Source organism: Heterocephalus glaber, unplaced genomic scaffold, assembly GCF_053883595.1.
Source record: "Heterocephalus glaber isolate CG9 unplaced genomic scaffold, H.glaber_assembly_v1.0 deba00001509, whole genome shotgun sequence".
NCBI classification, from domain to species: domain Eukaryota; kingdom Metazoa; phylum Chordata; class Mammalia; order Rodentia; family Bathyergidae; genus Heterocephalus; species Heterocephalus glaber.
The window spans coordinates 1,687,808-1,702,488 of record NW_028258325.1 but is presented as its reverse complement, the minus strand read 5'-3'; the positions used below and the strand labels follow the sequence as shown (position 1 = coordinate 1,702,488).

Genomic DNA, 14,681 nt, shown 5'->3' with positions numbered 1-14,681 from the left:
ATAAAAGAAAAAAAAATAAGCTGGCACCAAAACCCTCTGCTTTATGAGACACAATAAAAAAAGACATACCAGGGCTGAGGATTTAGCTCAGTGGTTCTGGTACCTGCCTCGCAAGCGTAAGGTCTTGAGTTTGATCCCCCATACAAAAAAAAAAGACATACCACAGACTATTAGAAAATAGTACAAATCTTATAGTTGATGAAGGACCTTTCTCCAATATATAAGGAACTATAACTTAATAACAACATGGAAAGGGAAACATAACTATATGAAAGGACGTTCACCCCTAAAAGTGAAATACAAAAAAACCCCGCAAGGGGTGATAGTTTCTCATGTATTAGACTGCAAAGCTGTGTCACCACCCTCTTTTGGGATCCAGGGGAGGCCACCGTGGCCCCTCACCACACGTATAATTCGGACACAGTGCTCACTACTGGACCAGTCCCGATGGTGAATCTACTCATGTGCTCACTGTCAGATGGACAGGCTCTCTCAAGAGTTTATCATGGTCAAGAATGGGGATGGGGACAACAGAAGTGCAGCAGAGGCTGAAAAGAAAAACAGAACAAACTGCAGCACACACACAGGGCAGATCACAGGGCAGCCAGCAGAAAGGAACAACTGTGCTCTGCAGATATCGCCTTCCGGCATGCACAGCTAAGGGAGAAGTGGGGTGCAGAGCAACCTGTGCGGCATCAGCACACAGCCTTTGTCATAGGAAACCGGGAAGTGAGAATCTGTATTTGCACGTAATGAATGGATGAGGCTGGCCATCTACTGGGATGAGGGAGTGGGAGTGTGCACACACTGGACAGAGTGACAGGGAAGGGTGTGGGGCAGGATTTCTCCATGTTTGCCTTTTAATATCACCTATGTTATCTGACCCATGTATTTACATAAAACAATATGTTTAATTACCATATGTTTAATACAAACTACATATTTATATTATCTATTAGAATAAATTAATTTTAATGAATTCATTTACAATTATTTGACCTTTGTTCCTTTTTTAATTTAAAGACTATTTACTGAGCAGCTGTTGTAAAACTGAGGTTCTGAGCTGAGGATTTAGCTCAGTGGATCCACCGCCTGCCTAGCAAGCACAAGGTCCCAAGTTCGAACCCTGGTACCAAAAAAATAAATAAATAAAATAAAATAAAATTGAGGCTCTAAGAAAAAATTAAGTCTGATAAGGTATTATCACTTTTGTTTTACAGAAAAACAGTAATATGTTAAACAAAACAGAAAACGTGCCCTAACAAATACAAATCTTTCCTGAAATTTTAACATTTCATTATTTTATTTGAAAATCAAGAGAACAAAACAACAACGAGACCCCCCCAATCCTCCTACTGGTACACCCAATAAAAGAGCACCATTACACCTAAATACATGGAGTTGCTATGGGGTGTTGTAAAATCAAGGTAAGATGAGAACAGCTTTCAAGCAAGAGAAACAAGATTAAAATATGGATTTAGAGCTGGGGGTAGGTCAGTGATAGAGTAGAGCACCTGCCCAGCATGTGTGAGGCTCTGGGTTCTACCTCCCAGGACCGCAAAAGGTAAGGGGACTTATAGGTAAGCGTTGGTTCTCCCCAGTTCTAACCTTCAGGAATTACCTGAAATAGAATAATTCTGTATTTAGTAACTAACACACAGAGAAAGAGACTCTCGGCAGAACATAAAATATGAAATCTGACAGCCTACCTGTTGAGCAGGGTAAGACGGGGGTGGAGTGTCTACTTTACTCTCTTCTGTCCTGGGGCTCCCATTTCCTAAGGCCCCGTCTTCCTTTGGCACTCCTGGGGGCTCCCCACCACTCTCGCCATCCACTTCTTCATCGTCAGCTTCCGAAGAACTACTACTGGTACTGCTCACCTGAGGGGACTTTAAAGACAGGCTTTTGTGACTTACACTTTTCAAAGCAGAAGAACAATAGAAAAATTCAACTATGGGCTACCATACCATGCCCTCTATTGATGCTACCAAGAAGCTACGCCCATACCTCATCTTTCAGGGCCAGGTTTTCCCCACCACCATTCAGTTCACTGTGGATTCCATTCATGTTGGCCACCACCTCAGTGTCATTGTAGTTACTCAAAGGATAAATATCAGCAAATTTGGCTGACAATGGCGCAACGTCTTCATCATCGCTACAACTAAGACAAGCAGAGACAGTTACTATGCAGCCCTTGGGTGAGGAGGACAGTGGGGGTCAGACCACCCACCCCCGCCCTGAGCCAGACAGATCAGTCACACTGCCACCTCCCACTGCGAGCCCTCCCCTCCCGCCAGGCACCAGACAGCAACACTTGGCTCTTTAGAAGGTGAAAACTTCCAGAAGTAGAAGTTAGTAAGGAAACCAAACATTTAATCAGGCTAACTGATACCACATTTTCATCTGATCTGAAATGCTCTAGTGTAAAACTATTCCTTCTGCCACTCCCAAGAAGACATTTTTTTACTAAAAGTGAAAAGGCACTGACAGCAACCTTAGGTCTTTAGGGTTTTCTTTTATAACCACCAAGCTCTCAGAAATATCTAGTTCAACAAATCTTCAAACACATTCACATAAAAAACATTTTTTTTTAAAAACAACTATACAAGGCCAGCTTTGGTCAAGTCAGTTATGATCTTAATTATCAGCTTTAGCAAGACGTCTGAGGAATAGGCAAATAATAGAAGAATGTAAGCAAATTTCATGGCTTTAGCTTACAGCAACACCATGACTTCATGGTGCACGGGGAGAGCTGTCACAGTTCTCAGAGTTCTAGGCCCACCCCAGGGTCCACAAAATCTGCAGGAGTCCGTCCTCAGTCTCAGCACACAATGGCCCCCAGGAGGCAGAAACCCAAAGGAACAGGACCAGCAATCTTGCCTCCAAGAAAAAGAGTGCTCAGGATCAGCAAACTCGGATGTGCTTTCCATTTTTAAGAACACAAGAGTCAGGTTGAGGATTTAGCTCAGTGGCGCTGCGCCTGCCTTGCAAGTGCAAGGTCCTGAGTTCGATCCACGGTACCAAAACAAATGAGCCAACAAACAAAAATCCAAAAAAGCAAACAAAAAAGAAGACAAGAGTTGCCCTGCTATGCTGTGTGATGAGCTGGAGCTCACCAAAGGGGACACAAACAGCCTCAGCAGTGAGCGAGCTCAGGCTCCTCCAGGCGCAGGGTGTGCTGCTCCAAGCAATGTGGGCACCCCTCCCGCAGTGCCTTCATCATCATGGTTTACTGGGGTTCTGAAGTGAAGTCACTAGCTCAACCAATGGTGGCAAGTGACAGGGAGGATTCTCTAACCCCAACACCTGTAAGATCCGGACATCACACATCTGGTTTTACCAATTCAGAATTGGCACCAAGAAAGACAACGTGAGTCAAGGGCCATGCTGGAGATCTGAAAGTCAGAGTGGCTTCTATTTGGAAGACAGTAATCGTAAGTGGCAAGGGGCTCCGAGGCTCATAGGGCCCAGGAGCAAGGGGCCCGTGACCAGTGCTCCTCCACTGACTATGCCCAGAGCCCACAACCCACACCAGCAGCTGTGCAATGATGAGGGGTTTCTATTATTTCTACAGGTGTAATTTCCACATGCTTCTGTAAGAAGCCAGGAAATAGTTAGCTGCAAACCCTCAGTACTCTTTCTTATCCCACCCAGACAGTCAGGGTTCCTAAGACTACAAAATGGCTTGGCATCTTCCAATGAAGAATTGTGGAGTGTAGACTAATTCTCTAGAATCATTCTGGATTTGAGGGTGGGGTGTAGTTCAAGTGAAAGAGCTCTTCTTACCTAGCACGCATGAGGCCCTGGCTTCAATCCCCAGCACCACAGAAAACAAAAAAAGAGTTATTCTGGGTTTGAGAACAGGTCCAAAAGTGAGAACTGAAACACTCTGAAGGAAAACCCCAGGGTCAGCATGAGAGACTGTGACACAGGGGATGAGTACAAGGGCATCGGTGGAGGAGCAAACACTAGGAAGCCAGGTAAGGGCAGTGACACCTCCTGCCAGACCCCTGTGCAGGGGCTCACGTGGGGCACACTACAGGCCACAATGAAGTGACTGCACCCTTCCATGAGTCAGCACATGAAACTTCCACAAAGGACAAGGACACAACTCAGAAGAAATGGAGACCAGCCACCTACAATGTGAATTGATGAGAGCTGCACAGCCACCTCGCTCATACAAGATGCACTTCCAATAATGTGGGGATACAGAACACAGAAACTCTGCTGCTTGCTAAAGTGATCGTCTGAGTTCTTAGCAAGCCATGGAACAAGCATGAGCGCTGAGCTGATGATGAGGTGATGACAGCGGGCTGGCCACCCTCCTGAAGAGAGCGGAGATGGGGCCAGGACCGGGGAGACACTTCCCTGCATACCAACATATTTGTTCTCCACTGGCATTTGTTAATTTATTGTCTTTTTTTCAGGTAATAAAATAGTGTCCAAGTTTGAGTTTACTGAATGCATGTTTTCAAAATTGCTTAAAACAATGAGAAAAGTCTTTTTTCAGGAAAAGCAGTATAATGATGCTCATACTTCTGTAGACATTACTGTCTGTATTTCTCATTATCAGATATTTAAATTTCTCAAGCTTTATTATAAAGTCACAACTTACAAAGTTGGTGCAGAGCCATTGTCTGTGAGGATGAGTCTGGGATGCTGCTGAATTGTGATGGGAGAGCTGGAACCTGACCCTGAGCTTGCTGATGATACGCTAGGAGGGCGCATCTCAGAGAGATAGTCGGGAGCAGAATCCACTTGGAGTGGTAGCTGGTGAATGTGGATGTCATCAGTGACGGGGGGGTCCATGATACCACAAGTGAGGATGTGTGAGAGGCTGCAGTCATCGCAAGCACATCTGATTGGGAATTAAGGACAGTTACCAAGACAGCCAACACAGAAGGTCACCATGTTCTCTGAGGCCAGTTCCAGACCTCCACCTGTTCAGAGGGGTGTAGGTGCTGTTCCTGCCAGCCCAGCTCACCTTCTCCTGTAGTTGCAGTTGGGGCAGTCGGGCATGCTCAGGCGGGATGACAACATGTGCCTCATGGTGTCTGTGAAGTTGTTCTCCCCAGTAACCACTTTCTTGTTAGTTAACTAGAGAAAATCATCAAACAATGGCTCAATTTTACAAGACACTTCCCCTCGTTCACAGACGATATTTTTCAGCAACTACAGTAATGTCTGTCATGCTCATTTAGAAGCCAAGGGACACAGCTTTGTGAGATGGACAGGGTCAGCAAACAGTAGCAGACCTGGAGTCCACAGTGAGGGCTGAACCACACAAGGGTGGGACCAGGAACCTCCCAGATGTTTTGGTTTCCAGCAAGCATACTGTCCTGTGCCCTGACAGTAGACACCTGGAAGGCAAAGGTGGCAAAGATGGCTAGCTTTTACCCTCTGTTTTAGGTGCCAGGCAAAAGAGGTGCAGGAATACAGACCAATGTGGGGAGAAGGCTGGACCCTGGAGCTGCCTAGGCAATGGGACCCAAACTTCCAAGCAACTACGAGGCATCTGGACTTCACAGAAGGAACTCTGGGCCAGCTTTGGCACTGGGATGGGTGGCAGCTGGAAGGGTCACTTGACAAGACAGGACACGTGCAGAACTGGGGAGGACAGTAGGAAGCCACTAACATTTATGGGCAGGCCAAGGAAGAGGGTCACAAAGGAGACTGAGGAAAATGGTCCAGGAAGCAGGAAGAGTCAGGGTAGCATGTGGAGGAGAGATCAGGGAGGTAAGTTTCAAAATAAAGCTAAGGGCCCTGAGGCCAATCACAGCAGTCACTAGCAAGCTCTGCCAAAGCTGCACTAGCAGAGGTGCAAGGCAAGCCTGCCTGCAGGAGGCACTGCTTAGGGAGGAAAGGGGCAGACCTGCTCTGCCAGCAGCCAGCTGAGGCCCACACCTAAACTGTCAGGGAAGATGGGTTGAAGTCCTGGTGTGTGACTTTGGGAATGTCCTTAACTTCACATCATGCCACCTCTCTGCGTGCATGCTCACTGAGGAGCATGGGAACTCAGAACACCATTGCTTACAGAATTCCTAGGGCTGCTGTGCACTAGGTGTGTCACCTGATGAACATGCACTTTCCTTGAGGAGTAGATGGAAGATGGGAAACAGCTAAGGAGAGTCAGTTCACCAGCACAGGTGCCAGAGTGGCCCTCCGACGGTGTCCTGTGCCAGCATGCAAGGGCACTATTGCTCTGGATACATGGAATTCAGTCGCTTCTAACTGCCTTTCTTGTGGACAAACTTACCTGTTCCTCAATGAATCGCCTTTGCTTAAAAATCTCCCAGTCTTCTGTTAATATGCGCTGCTTGCTTTTCATTGTCATCTGGATATGGGATGTAAAAACAAACCGAGAAACCCCCTTTAATACCAACAGCAACTACACAGAATATTTTCAAGGGGAGTTTTTAAAAAATGATAAAATATATAGAAGAAACACTGTCTATAAATAAAGTAGACAATACTACAAAGGTATGACCAGGTATTCCATTTTGGCATCTTAATTGAATCACTCAAAATCACAAGCACTTCCTTACATAGCAACAGCCCCACAGGGCTGTCCTGCTGAAGAAAGCAGGGCATTTTCTGTGGCAAGCGGAAGAGCGCTCTCACTCCTGTGCCTCTGTCCAGGGAGAGCACCAGGTGACAGGCCAGAGGCACCAAGGGGACTAAGGGGAGGACGTCTGGTCCACTCCACCCATTCACATGCTCTTGCCCAGCCCTGGACCTAGGAGCTCATGACTGTGTAAAGGTTGTACACAATTTTCTATGAAAAATCAATCTGGAAAGCTCAACATGTTTTAAGAAGTAGAAAACATGAAATACACTAATAAACATAACAGATTGAACAGCAGTAGATCTATCTTCCTTGTTCTTTCTCCCTGCAAGAATGACCAGACTTTCAAGTTTTATGGCAGGTCTACCTGATTTTCTTGGAATAGAATATTTAAACTATTTCAGAAAATGGAAAAAAACAATCTCTTAATTCATTCTGTGAAGCTACCATAAACTTCATTTAAAACAGGTAAAACATAATGACTGAAACTCAGTTCAATCATACCTCAGAATATAAACATGAAAGTCTTAAATGAAATATCAGCAAATTAATAGTGGGTTATGCAAAAATGGGCATCTGAAGTAAAAAGACACTTGTCAGATGAAGAATTAGAAACAGCAAATAAACTTATGAAAAAATGTTCAACATCAATGGTCATTCGAGAGATGCAAATGAAAACAACGCTGAGATTCCACCTCACCCCAGAAAGAATGGCTGCTATCATGAAATCAACCAATAACAAATGCTGGTGGGGCTGTGGGGAAAGAGGATCCCTGCTCCACTGCTGGTGGGATTGTAGGCTGGTGCAACCACTATGGAAATCAGTATGGAGATTTCTCAAGAAACTAAAACTAGGGGTTCCATTTGACCCAGCTATTCCCCTTCTTGGTATCTTCCCAAAAGAATTAAAAGCATCATACCACAGCGATATATGCTCACTCATGTTTATAGCGGCACAGTTTATAATAGCTGAATCTTAGAAATAGCCCAAAAATAGGGCCAGGGATTTAGCTCAGTGGTGCCACTGCCTGACTCGCAAGTGCAAGGTCCCGAGTTCGATCCCTGGTACAAAAAAAAAAAAAAAAGCTAGAAATAAAAGTAAGCTTCTTACACTTGCTTAAAAAAAAAGCCTCCAAAGTCTGAATGGCAAACATTAAACTTCCAGGGGAAATGCGCTGGTAAGGCTCCCTGGTGCTGGACCTGAACCTGGACCTGGACAAGGCACTGTGCCCACAGTCTCACTCCACAATGATCCAAAGTTTCAGCTAAAGCTGAAAGGTCAAAGGCAGGAAAGGGTGAGAAAAAGTATCATTGTAGCAGGTATCAGGATCTAGAAAACACAGGGCAACCACTCAAAAATTACTAGTGTTAACAAGGGATTTTGGACAAATCTAACTCTATTTTTCTGTTTAGCATCCTAACTCTCTGGAACAGTTGGTTCCTCAGTAGCCAGGTGTGTTTGCGCAAGGCTTACTTAGGCAGGAGGATCACCATGAGCTTGAGGCCAGCCTGAGCTACATAGTGAGTTCAAGACCAGCCTGGACACAGCGAGACCCTGTCTCAAAAGCAAAAAACAAAAAAAGTTTAAAAAGAACATTTAGGGCTGGTGATTTAGCTCAGGGTTGCTGCTGCCTCCCTCACAAGTACAGGGTCTCGAGTTTGATCCCTGGTACCAAAAAAAAAAAATTCATTCCCTCATTAAAGATGCTTATTGTAGCCCTAAAATTATAAAATACAGAGCTATTAACTTGGTGAGAAATGCAAACTATACAGAATACCAAAGAAGAGAAATTATTACTTAAAAATAAGGAGCAGTATATACCGTGTTCTTGGATGAGGGCTTGATATTATGGCTACTGCTCCCTTTTCACTGTACTATTTGTAGTTTTCAGGAAAACATTTTCTTTACAAGTATATATTACTCTTACACGTTTAAAATATATTAAGTGAGCTAGAAAGTAAGAAAGACAGTGTGTCACACACACATACTCTTAGTAAGGAACTCGAGAGGTGTCTGATAAGTATCATTTGTACAGACCTCAAAATTGACCCTTTCCTCACATCTTCTGGGTATAATTATATTTGGGGAACAAATTTGTTTTTCTTTTTTGCAGTACTGGGGATTGAACTCAGGAACACACTCTACCACTGAGCTGCATCCCAGCTCCTTTTGATTTTTTTATTTTGAGTCAGGGTCTGCTAAGTTGTATAGGCTGGGCTTGAACTTGCCATCTTCTGCCTCTGCCTCCCGAATAGCTGGGATTACAAGCATGCACCACTTAGCCTGGCTCCTGCAGTCTTTATGTATGTGTCAAACAGGAAAGAAAGGGGCCGAGGATTTAGCTCAGTGGTACTGCTACCTGCCTCGAAAGCACAAGGTCCTGAGTTTGACCCCCGGTACCAAAAAACCCCAAACAAACAAACAAAAAACAGGAAAAAAAAGGATGAATTTTAAAAAGCAAACAAAAATAATTTATTTAAAGGCTGTCAATTATCTTGCCACATCCATGCTTATTTGTGAATAGAGACAAATTATTTTACAAGTGTTTAACATTTTAAAGCCCTTGAATCAGTATAAAATTTTGTGAAATGCTACTTAATTAGAAGGGACTGATACACATTCTAAGGTTTTTAAATTAAACTATATATTGGGCCAGGGATTTAGCTCAGTGGTTTTTGCTGTCTGCTGTGCAAGCTCAAGGACCCGAGTTCGATCCCTGGTACCAAAAAAATAAAAAATAAATAAATAAAAAATAAACTGTATACTAAGATGGTTCCAGTGTAGTCTAGACTGATACAGCCATGAGACACAGAGAGCTGCCTGGCGCACGCAGGGGCTGGCAGAATCCTCCCCAGAGGCTTCAGCAGGGCATGGCCCTATGGACTCCTTGGTTTCGGACTTTAGCTTCCAGGCAGATAAAATAAATTTTCTATTGTTTTAAGTCACCCCTGGCTCCTGCTCCACAATGACTCTCTGGATGCTACTAAAGTAGCACATTTTCCCTAATTTGTATGATAGTATCTTGATTTCTCATGGTTTCCTGGAAGGACAGTGAGAGTAGGAATGTGTCTTCTAATGGAGAGAATGGTTCTTCTGGTTTTTTAAAGATACAGCATGCAGGCCGTAGATTTAGTTCAGTGGTTCTGCCACATGCCTCGCAAGTGCAAGGTCCTGAGTTCAATCCCTGGTACCAAAATAGATAAAGAAAGAAAGATACAGCATGCACTTGTAAAAAAAGAAATTCAATTTCAGTTTTACTTTTGAAGCAAGACTATACTTTTTTCCCAAAAGAAAATATGTACAGGGCCGGGGATTTAGTCGGTGGCACTACGCCTGCCTCGCAAGTGCAAGGTCTTGAGTTTGAAGAAAATATGTACATTGCTCTTTGCTATTTTCACATTCCCACATTTTCAGCAGCACAGCAGTGGTAACAATGCATATTAAGTTCCTAAATGAATGTGGCCACAGTCAACAGCTACATCAAGAGGCTGCTACTCCCAAAGGAGTCCTCAGCCTTAGCACTGAGGGAATTTCCCCTTTCCCCCTTTCCTAATGGTGGACCCGAGGCATGTTCTCACTTAGTCATTAAGAAAGAATTTCTGAAACTAGAATTCTATGTACTACAGCCATCCCATGTATACATAAGGGTAAACCCCACAGCTCCTCCTGACTTGAGCTCCAGCCCAGCCTGGCTGAGGCCCTGGGGCAGCCTCCTATCAGCCACAAACATGGTTAACACCACTGTGTTCCCAGAACCTCTCCAGCTCCTCAGGTTCCTTTCACACTCACCTGAGCCCTCATGACAAGCTTGAGCCAGCCAGGGGCTAAGGTCAGTGCTGTGGTCTGATCCTCAGTGTCCTGCAAAGGTCCATGTGGAAAGGCTGTCGCCAGTGCATGGTGCAATTGGGAGTCAGTGGAGCCTTCAGGAGGTGGGGCCTTATGGAGGAAGCTAGGTCACTTTGAGGCAGAGGGTCCCCTCAAAGGGGATACTGGGACCCTGGTCCTTTCCTTTCTCCCTGATTCCCAGCCACTATGAATTGTACAGACCTGCCATGCCCTGCATTGAGGCCACAATATATGGTGTCACCACAGGTCCAAAGCAACAGAGCCAAGTGAATGTGGATCACAAGCTCTGAAACCAGAGCCAAAAGAAACCTTTCTTTTTTTGTGATCACCTGAGGTATTTTGTCACAGTGACAGAATGCTGACTCACACACCTAGTCTCTTACACTTCTTTCCTTCACATGGTACCCATGGCCCAAAACTGTGTAAAACAGAGCCTCTCACTGTCTGTTCCTGACTCTGGTACCCTCAATAAAGCACTGCATTCAGCGGCCATGGGAAAATCTCTACAGGTGACCCACAGCCAGCTTGCTGTGGTGAATCCACTGCACAGGAACTATTTACAGTAGCTCTGCTTTTCTTCAAAGTAACACCAAAACCTGGTACTTGGAATTATAAAACACAAAGACTCGTACAAAATTAAACATGTAACATGAGTCATGCGTCTGCCTCAGGGAGGGGAGAAGCTTGAGTAGGGATGCAGGGCTGCTGCAGTGTAGCTTAGGGTTGCTGCCAGGGTCCACCATGGAACACAAGCCAGGCTGCCCAGTGCTGCTGTGGCCATGCGCTCACATTGCAGCTGACTCCCCTGTCTTGGCCACATCTCTCCTCCCGGCTCCTTGTCTCTGCCGTCAGAACAGCAAACTCCAGTAGAACAGCAGTCTCTGACAGCGGGTTGCTGTGAGGAAGGTGGCAGAGGGGAGAGCAGTTCTTGCACCTTTTCTGCTGCTGCCTCCATGTGCCTGAGCTGCCAGGGACCTGGATGCTCACGGCCAGTGGCTGAGTCTGCAGCTGCCAGACCTGCTTCAGCATCTGTAAACTACATTCGGCAGGGCATCTCAGGAACATCTGCTCCTGCAGCAGCCTGAGCCAAGAAAGTGGCTGACACTGGCAAGTTGGAGAGTAAGTCTCCAGTTGCACAACCAGACAAAAGACCACTTACAGACACCCCAGTCTGAATCAAACACAACCTGCTCGTCCACAACCCACCAGCAGCAGGGCAGCAGGGAGAGTAAGGCAGGAAGAGGGGTTGCTGCCTACGAGGATGACACAGAAGAAACACCAGGCCCTGGGGGCCAGCTGCCCTATGACAAGCTTGGTGACACTGAATTCCCTAATGGGACTGGTGGAACTCTCAAGCCGAGAAGGTTAAAAGCAGCACGAGGACATGAGTAGAGTCTGTCATGCTCTGCACCAAAGACCGCGGGTACCACAGTCCTGATGGGGCAGTGAGACAACCGCCCATGAATACAAAGTACAGTCTGAACCTCTCACATGGGCAATCATGCCATGTCCCCTCCTCCAACAGCTCAGTGTTCAGACAGGGACATCAGTGTCAAGGGGCCCAGCGACCCCAGGACAGACGGGCCAGCACAGCTCTGTTTCCACTAACAAGTCTCAAAACCCCGAAACAGAGTTCTGTTTCTCCATTTCCACTGCTCACCGGGCTGCCTTGCCCACCCTGCCAGAGATTCTGAGGAGGAGGTGGGGCCGAAAGGGTTGCCCCTCCTCAGAGAGGCTCTGGCCACAGGCGAGCTGTTCCTCCAGGCCAGCTGCAGGGAGCAGGCCCGCCTACTCCCCCCAGGAGCTGTGTGTGTGGCTGTGCCCCTCAGGGGTCTCTCAGGACAGACGGTGAATAGGCTCTGAGCAGCAGTGTTCAGAGGGCCGCTGGAGTTACATGGCCTGGCAGTTTCCCAAGGTCTCTAAATGGGGACACAGTCTGTGACAGTATGTATGATTTGGCAAGGGGGACCCAACTGCAGCCACCACACAACAGAAAGGCCCTGCCAGGAGGGCTGACTGTGCTGCCACAGGTTTCCTTCTGGGCACCGGGCCTCTGCCAATGCCTTGGTACACGCACGGCACCCACCTGCTCATCCACATAGGCGTCGATCCGCTTCTGACACTCCAGCCACTCCTCGGCGACCTTGCGCAGCTCCTCCTCAGAGCGCTGGTACCTCTGCAGCAAGGTGCTGTATGTATCTTCATTGCAGGTGTCATGCGTAGTGGTTCCCAGCCTAGGAGGGAGAAGGCCCTGAACCACAGGCTCCCAGCCAAGTGGTAGGGGTCTCTTCCTGTTGCTGTCTAGCTGTGTCACCCCACCTGCTCTGTGACACCCACAGCAGGGCTGCTGCAAGGGACTGAAGAGGATGTGTGCAGGCACCCTATAGAACCTCACTCATATAAAGGAGATGCTCAGACACATGAAGCTCTCAGGACACGAGTCAGCAGAGAACAACACTATGGTTTAAGACTGAGGCTTATGAAGCAAGCTGCTACACACAAGGAGTAAGCTACCCTTCCCTACTAAAACACACCAACTGAGAGAAAACAAAATCAAATCAAGTAAAACTGAATTTTTTTTTTTCTTTTTTGGTACCGGGGATTGAACTCGGTTCCTTGTGTTTGTGCAGCAGGTGGCGAAACCGAGCTAAATCCCTAGCCCAAAACTGAATATTTTGATTCAATTGCAGAGATACAGTTACACTGTATTAAGAAAGATGGTAAGGGTGGGGGACTTAGCTCAGTGGTTCTGCCGCCTGCCTTGCAACGGCAAGGTCCCAAGTTCAATCCCTGTACCAAAAAAAAAAAAAAAGAAAGATGGTAAAATGGGAAAACAAATAGGACAAATAGGAAACAGAAGACACATACAGAGATGGATATAAGAAAAAAATGCAGGATTCATTTGATTCCGGTACCAAAAAAAAAAGCAGGTTTCTTAAAAAAACAAACCAGGGCCGGGGATTTAGCTCAGTGGTTTCGCCACCTGCTGCGCAAGCGCAAGGACCCAAGTTTGATCCCTGGTACCCCAAAAAACTAAAAATTAAAAAAAAACAAACAAACACAAACAAACCAGAAAAAGGGGCAACGTGGAAGAGAGGAGAAGCTAGGGACAGGTGGCAAGGGGGTGTGGGAGCACAAGGGGAGGTGGGGCACAGGTCACCACTAAAACATTAGTTCTCTTAATACCTATATACATCAATATGTCAACCAAAATAAAGACATCTTTAAAAGAATTACTCAGAATCAAAACATTTACATCAAGATTATATGCAGGGGGCCAGGGATTTAGCTCAGTGGTGCCGCCACCCCGCAAGCTTAAGGTCTCCAGTTCAATCCCCAGTAAAAAAAAAAAAAAAAAAGATTATATGCAGGGTTAGAAAGTAGCACGGTAGCCGGGGATTGAGCTCAGTGGTTTTGTCGCCTGCTATGCAAGCGCAAGGACCCAAGTTCAATCCCCAGTACCAAAAAAAAAAAGAAAAAGAAAATAGCACTGTTTATATTAAAAACCCACAGCAGTAAATAAAAACATCATGGGGCATCCAAATGAAGGGACACAAGGTAACCAGGTACGTGCTACAAATTTCAGAACTGTATCTAATCTTTCATATATACATACACAACACACACACACATATGCTCATTAATGTGTGTATTTCTGAAATGGAAACTTGCCCATGTTAAGTAAGATACAACTCTACCCTGCTTAAAACTGTGTGGACATAGGGGGAAAATGTGTAAGAAGCACCAAACTGTTTAGTGCCTACTTCTCTTCATGACTTTCTATGTTTTCACAATTTTATTTGAAATAACATGGAAAGGACAACACTGACACAAGCAGTGACCAAGGCCACTTCCAACATCCAGGCTGACCTGTTGTGGTTTGGATGTGGAACGTCCCAAAAACTCACATGTTGGAGGCCTGGTGCCCAGTGCAGCAGTGCCCGGGGGGGGGGGGGGGGCTTTGGGAAGTGACTGACCATGCAGGCTCTGGTCAGATCGATGGATTAGTCATCATGGGGTCATGACTTACTGGGCACTGGAGACATGGGGAACATTAGGAAGTAGGGCCAAGGGAGAGGAAACAGGTCACTGGGGCTTGTCTTTGAAGGACAGGTCTTGGCCCTGGTCCCCTCCTTGCTCTCTCTGCTTCCCAGTGCCATGAGATGAATGGCTTTCATTCGCCAGGCACTTCCACCAAGATGGATGGCCCCATCACAGGTCTCAGGGACAGAAACCATGAGCCAGAGTAAATCTCTCCTCCTTGTGAGC

General features: G+C 46.1%; 1 protein-coding gene across 6 annotated transcripts in view; it reads right to left on the bottom strand.

Moving 5' to 3' along the window:
- The window catches only part of Fam193a (family with sequence similarity 193 member A), a 138,211-nt gene that overhangs the window by 36,330 nt on the left and 87,200 nt on the right, over window positions 1–14,681 (bottom strand). For all 6 annotated transcript variants that reach the window (XM_021260392.2, XM_013073071.3, XM_021260391.2 and 3 more), the window contains 6 exons: window positions 12,499–12,646; window positions 6,257–6,334; window positions 4,985–5,097; window positions 4,616–4,858; window positions 2,008–2,161; window positions 1,710–1,889 (listed from right to left, as the gene is read on the bottom strand). In XM_021260392.2, coding sequence (XP_021116051.2) covers window positions 1,710–1,889; window positions 2,008–2,161; window positions 4,616–4,858; window positions 4,985–5,097; window positions 6,257–6,334; window positions 12,499–12,646 — 916 coding nt within the window. The remainder of the gene's footprint in view (window positions 1–1,709; window positions 1,890–2,007; window positions 2,162–4,615; window positions 4,859–4,984; window positions 5,098–6,256; window positions 6,335–12,498; window positions 12,647–14,681) is intronic.